Source organism: Apium graveolens, chromosome 3 (genome assembly GCF_009905375.1).
Source record: "Apium graveolens cultivar Ventura chromosome 3, ASM990537v1, whole genome shotgun sequence".
In the NCBI taxonomy this organism is placed as follows: domain Eukaryota; kingdom Viridiplantae; phylum Streptophyta; class Magnoliopsida; order Apiales; family Apiaceae; genus Apium; species Apium graveolens.
The window spans coordinates 1113283-1119603 of NC_133649.1; the positions used below are offsets into that span (position 1 = coordinate 1113283).

A 6321-nucleotide genomic window follows, 5' to 3' on the forward strand; every position below is an offset into this window, starting at 1 on the left:
TGAAGACAAAGATGTAAATCTCATTTAATAAGAAAAGCAAACCAAACCAGTTTACTCTTTCATTTCAAATCAAACCATACATGGTAGCAGTAGCAGTAACAACAAATAAATGAATGAATATTTGGATTATCTATCCTCTTTCTTCTACATATTTTTTTTGATTTATCTCACTTATCACTAATTAAACAATAGTTGAACAAACAGAAGTAGCAGGATCAAACAAAGCAGGAACCAAGTATTTCCTCCCATTAGCCCCATGTGCATTGTAACTAGCACCTGTTGTAGCATCTACCAACAAGTCTCCAGCATATCCTGGATAAGCCCCCTTGGCATAAACCCCGGTACAAGCGGAAGCCGCCTCCAGAGGCGCTTCCGCTGTACCCTGGTAATAACCGTTTCCAAAAGGATTAGTCGCGGTCCCCGCCAATAAACTAGCTAAATTGATAACCATTCCATCCATTCCAACATCATTGTTAGGCGCCACAAGCGGCGCAGCTTGTGGTCCGTAAATTGGCTGGTGAAATGGCCAGGCGCAGTACCCCGGACACTGAGTTTCCGAGTTTCCTACCCAAATGTAGGCGAATTTGTAATTCTTTGCTTTTAAATTTCCGTTTTTAATTGAAGAAAATGAGCCGTGTGAGCCACACCTGTTAGAACAGAAACCTGGCACCACCACATCAGATGCTGTTAGCACAACATTGATAGCATTCCTGTCTTCGCCTTTCGAGGCTAGACTAATGATTTGTTTCTGTGACAATTTTGTTCCCAAAGAGTAACTCGTATCAAGCACTTGTTTACCCAACTTGAGAGACAATGGAGGGTTGGTGAACCTTTTGTTGGATTTCGCGAGATTGTAGTATTTTTCAGTTGTTTTCCACCAGGTGGACACTGAAGGCTGAATAGAAGAAGGCGAAGACGAAGACAAAGAGGTGATGAAATCTGAAATAATAGCTCTTTGAGAAGGCTTGAATTTGCCGTACCAGATGAGATTGACTGATATTTTACCAGCAAGAAGTGGACCGTTGTGGTATTGTAATTGGTTGGTTGGGTCTTCAACAAGCTCATTGAGAGTTCTTGTTGCAAATGTGACAGTGGAAAGTGAGATTAGTACAACAAAGAGTTGTAAGAGTACCATTGTGTTCAGACAAGACATGTTTGAGAGAGAGAGAGAGAGAGAGAGAGAGAGAGAGAGATTGTGTGTAGATGTTGAGGAGATGGTAAGAAGGGAAGTGGTGAATGTGGAATGAGAGAAAGTGGAGTGTATTTATAGGAGGGATGTGAATGAAAGTGTGTGTAAATTCAAGGAAGGTGGGAGAGAGAGAGAGAGAGAGAGAGAGAGAGAGAGAGAGGAAACGTATAGAACGCGTTTGGTTTGTTTTGGTAGTAAATGCTTTAATTTTCGCTTGCACAACGGACAACTTACAGCTTAGTTACAGCTGATTGGACTTTTTGGATTTTGGGCTTCACTACCCTTTTTTATTGTTCACATATTTATTTTCACATTTTTGGTATTTTGCTTCTTTTAATTTTGTTTAATATTGGTGGCTCATTGCTGGTGTTCTAAACGAGGTATCTCAACTAGTTAAGGGTTTATCTCTTGTCGTACGGGTTCGATTCTTACTCACCCCCGAGATTTGTTAGAACAAATACTCAATTGTAAGGTATATAAGTCATATTAGTCCAAAAAAAATTGTTATTTAAATCATATTTTTAATAAAAAAAAAATTGATAGGTGTCCGGAATCCGTTTTCAAATTATTTAACAAATTCTTATATGTAACTTCGTCTATGGATAACATTCACTTACTAAGATGGGACACTTTTAACATACAAATATAATCACAAATTAAAATGTGATAAATAGTGTATCAACTCATTTAAGAGAAGCTTCGAAAACTAATTCGTGATACGTAACACTACTCTTTTTAAGCTGGGACTCATATAAGATGTTAACATTATTGTTATTTAAATATTTGATTGTAATTATTTTAGTGTAATTACAAAAATGACAACATCTATGAAGGTCCATGCAGTGATTGAGATGTACATAGAGCCATATAGGGGAGGAGAGGACTGGGGGGAGTAAGTAGGTCCAGGCTGGAGAGTTATTTATTGGGTGGAAACGCGGGGACATAAACTCCAGGCTCCAGCTGTGTACCAGCATTTGCCCGTTGAGGTTCATGTCCTTTTTTTTCTTTTCCATCTTTTAAATTGCTTGCTCTTTTTTTTTGCTTTTCTAACTGATGTTTTTAAATTTTTGTCTAAATGATTTTCTTAAGAATTTCATAATAAATTGAAAAAAAGACCAAAACACCTCTTTTTATATATTTTTTTGCCCAAAATTACCATTCTGGAAAAAGGTGCTAAAAATATCCACCAGATACTCCACTAATACTGGAATTTCAGAATGATACGCCACTTTTAATGGAGTATCATGATGATACTCCTTTGTCAGTAGAGTATCATGGCAAATACCCCTCTCTCAGCGGAGTATAAGTCATGATACTCATTTCCTCGTAGATTATCACTTTTAATTTTATTTTAATAAAAAATAATTAAAATTTTAAAATTTTAGATGATACTCTATTGAGAAAAAAGTATATGGGTGAATACTCCATTAACAAAGGAGTATACGGGTGGATACTCCACTTACAAAGGAGTATCATCCTGATACTCCCATGTCAGTGGAGTATCAACTGGAAGAGTATCTGGTGGGTATTTTGGATAGTTTAAAATTCTGGTGGTTATTTTGGCCGATTGTTATTTAAAAATAGTTATTTTAATTTTTCACCCTGATAAATTCACATGATGAAATTTAAAATAAAATAATATAAAATCCCAGTATATTAACAAAAAATCTTAAAAATTTTAAATTAAAGTATATTAAATTTCAGATGTCCGCATGATGAAATTTGATGGGATTTTTTCATGTCCCAGTTGATGTCTTCATTCATAAGGAACAACTTCAAAATCATCTCCCTCCGTCCTGATCTTAACATTTTAAATAGATAATTCGGCACATGTTTTAAAACTTTTATTTAATATATTTTATAATCTATTTTTATAATTTTCTTTTTTTAAATAAAAATTTAATTTGACAACTTTTATTCAGAAGAAAAAAGATTTGAAAAAAATTCATGTGATTATATTAGATAAGAGTCTTAAAATGCGTGTCGAGAACTCTATTTCAAATGTTAATAATGCCTAACAAGTTATATTTGTATTGATTTTTTCAAAAACTGTTTATTATGCATACGTTAGGGACAATTTTGCCTTTTTACATATTTTTTCTAAAAATAAAAAATGACTATAAAAACAATATTTCCCGAGAAGAGAACTATTTGTTTATGGTGGTGTTGCAGTATATTTTATAATTAGTGAAAGTTACGAAATATTAATAATTCCCTGAATTATTAATCTTGAAAATATGTACCTTTTCCGTCTCATAATATTAGTCTCTTTTGAAAGAGAAAAAAAATTCATAATACATGTATATTTTAAGTTTCAGTGGAAATTTATTTTAATTTTTTTTAAATTACTCTCCTTGCAAATTATATTATAATTAATAAAAGGTCAAAAAGAGTATACTCCTATAATCATACATTTATGATGGATATAAGTGAAATATATTATTGAATTAATATTTTCTTAATAAACGTAAAAATATTGTGACGGAAGCTATTAAACTAAAAATATTGGCATTACCTTCTTCATGACTTTTTGTACTCTGATTTCAACAGAATTAGAGATCAAAATTTTAATTTCTCTTTTAAGGAATTTTTCCCCAAAAAATTATGAGCACATCACACTTTTCAACACTGATCAATGTATAAAACATAAACGAATCAATTTAATTCGATGTAATTTATTAAAAAAATTAAAATAATAGTTATCCAACTTAAAATTCATTTAAATACCTGACTTTTCAGAAAAGCATTAAAATATGAGAGATAGAGCAAGTATTATCCTGCAGGAGATAGGTTAATCTTAATAGTATCCGAGGTGTGAAGATGTGTAATGACAACTGACGCGCCTCGTCTCTTTCGGACACACAAGTTTCTTACTTACTGTAAGAAAAGGGTGAGGCACAAAGACCTCGTGAATTGGGACAGCCAGTTGTATCAAGCTATTACCTGACAGCTGTACCCACCACTGCCACGTATGCTCCTCCTCTTTTTGAAAATTTTACTAACCTTTTACTGCTTTTTCATATCGTCCTTCTCAAGCTTCATAGTCCCACTCGGATATATTCATATTTTAAATTTTATTTAATTTTAATATGCTTATTTCAGTATTAATTTATAAGTTAACATATATTTATTATTTTAAATAATTTATACTTATTTTAATTTAATTGAAATTCTATAGTGTATGTAATAATTTATTTACAATATACCGATCAAAAAAATATAAAGATTAATCGGATTTCAAAAATTAAATCGTTCACAGATTTGCAGAAAATTAATCGGGAATAATCGATAAAATCGGGAATGTCTAGAAGCATGACATTTTCACGTTATTATCAATAGGATTTTTAAATGTTTAAAGTTGGAGGTGTAAAGCTTGGTTTTCAGCTTAGCAAAAAAAACTTGGTTTTCCTTATTAATCCTTTAATATTGGTATTGAGTATTGATACCGGATTGAATGGCAATTTCGACCCAACCCGCTTAGTGTGAAAAAACAACTTTTATGAGTTTAATTATAATTTAAAATATAAAAAAGCCAATTGTCAAGTAGTAATATGTAAAAAAAATATATTCAATTTATTAGTCAAAACAATTAACTCAATTTGTAAAAAAAAAACAATGATCTCAAATATACTATATATATTATTCAATTTGTCCCCACCATTTCTTTACATTTTCCTTTTTGAAATTTCTTATTCAATTCTTTATATTTCAAATCTTACCAAAAATAGTTAATGCGTCCCACCACTTTCTCACTTTTTCACACTATTTTTACTCCACTATCTCCCTTTTTTATATGAAAAGTCAACGAGTCTCACCAATTCACTCACTTTTTTTTCTTTTTCACTATTATATATATATTTTTTAGTCTCCGTATCCAAATCAAACGTAAAGAATCGGGGAACAGAGGGAGTATATGATTTATAAAGGTACACCTAGATTCATCGCAATATGTAGCACGAGATCTTATGCAATCAAAAAATCTTACCCATTTAAATTAGAAAAGATTGTGGTCGAGATAAAAAATACTATAAAATAGAAAATACTAGGAATCCTAATATTGGTTTTTTTAAAAAGGTTAATGAATAATAATTAAATTAACGGAAGAATTAAATAATTAGACTATTTTACGTCGATCAATACCTAATTTTTTAAACAAGCAGTGCGACATTCTATGTTCCTACAGGCGATGAACAAGCTGTCTGTGATCAATGAATGTAGCACATAACAATTAAAGATGCTTATTCCATGCATTTGCATTGCAAATCCTGGTTTAATTAACCTAATTAATCTACCATTACCTACATTGATGAACGTGCCAGTTCGTCATTCTATCGAAAACCTAAATGAACCAGCTACAATGCGTAATTGTATGATCAACTTGCATCTTAAACTAAACAACTGTACTGATCCATCCACAGTAAATAATGCAGGAGTTCTACTTATAAACAATGGCATTGTTACTGAAGGCTCTGGATTAGTTATTTTATAATTGTATTGTAATTATGTCCAGGGGTGAAGGCACTAAGTAGATAAGAGCATCTCCATCTCCAAGGCTAATAGCTAAAATGGTTAGCTAAATGATCATTATCTAAAAATTTGTTGAATCTGTAAGAGGTTTTACTCTAGTTGTACTAGGTATAATGGTTAGCTATTTTCAATAAAATTATTTTTTTACTATAAATATATATATGAAAATTTTATATGTTAAAATAATTTTAGTATATATTTAGTTAAATACACGTGAAAATACAAATAATATATTCAATGAAAATATATTAAATATAATAGCAATTTAATATTATCTCAATTGAAATATAATAACAAATTTAAATATAATCAAACATAATTAATAAACATTACTTATATATCTATTATAAAATATATAATTATATTATATTATTTCTATTTGTATTCATAAAAATATGCATTGTATATTAAAATAAATATAATAAAGTTAAAAATATTAAATATAAAATAAGAATTTCAATATATTTTAATTTATATATATATTAAGTGTAATATAAATATATGTATATATTAATGTGCAGAGTAGATTAAGTTTTTAAATAAGGCACCAAAGCTGATATGAATGTTTTAGCTAATTGTTAGAGGATCAACAAATATAGAAGACG

At 30.5% G+C, this 6321-nt stretch overlaps 1 protein-coding gene across 1 annotated transcript; it reads right to left on the minus strand.

The window, feature by feature from the left end:
• LOC141711333 (protein PHOSPHATE-INDUCED 1) lies at positions 1-1245 on the minus strand. Its single transcript, XM_074513714.1, has one exon. The coding sequence runs from the start codon at positions 1151-1153 to the stop codon at positions 182-184; it is 972 nt and encodes a 323-aa protein (XP_074369815.1). The 5' UTR covers positions 1154-1245; the 3' UTR covers positions 1-181.
• Between the last annotated feature and the right edge of the window lie 5076 nt (positions 1246-6321).

Coding starts and splice junctions, on each gene's coding strand:
- LOC141711333 (XM_074513714.1), bottom strand. CDS start 1,153: ATGTCTTGTCTGAACACAATGGTACTCTTACAACTCTTTGTTGTACTA.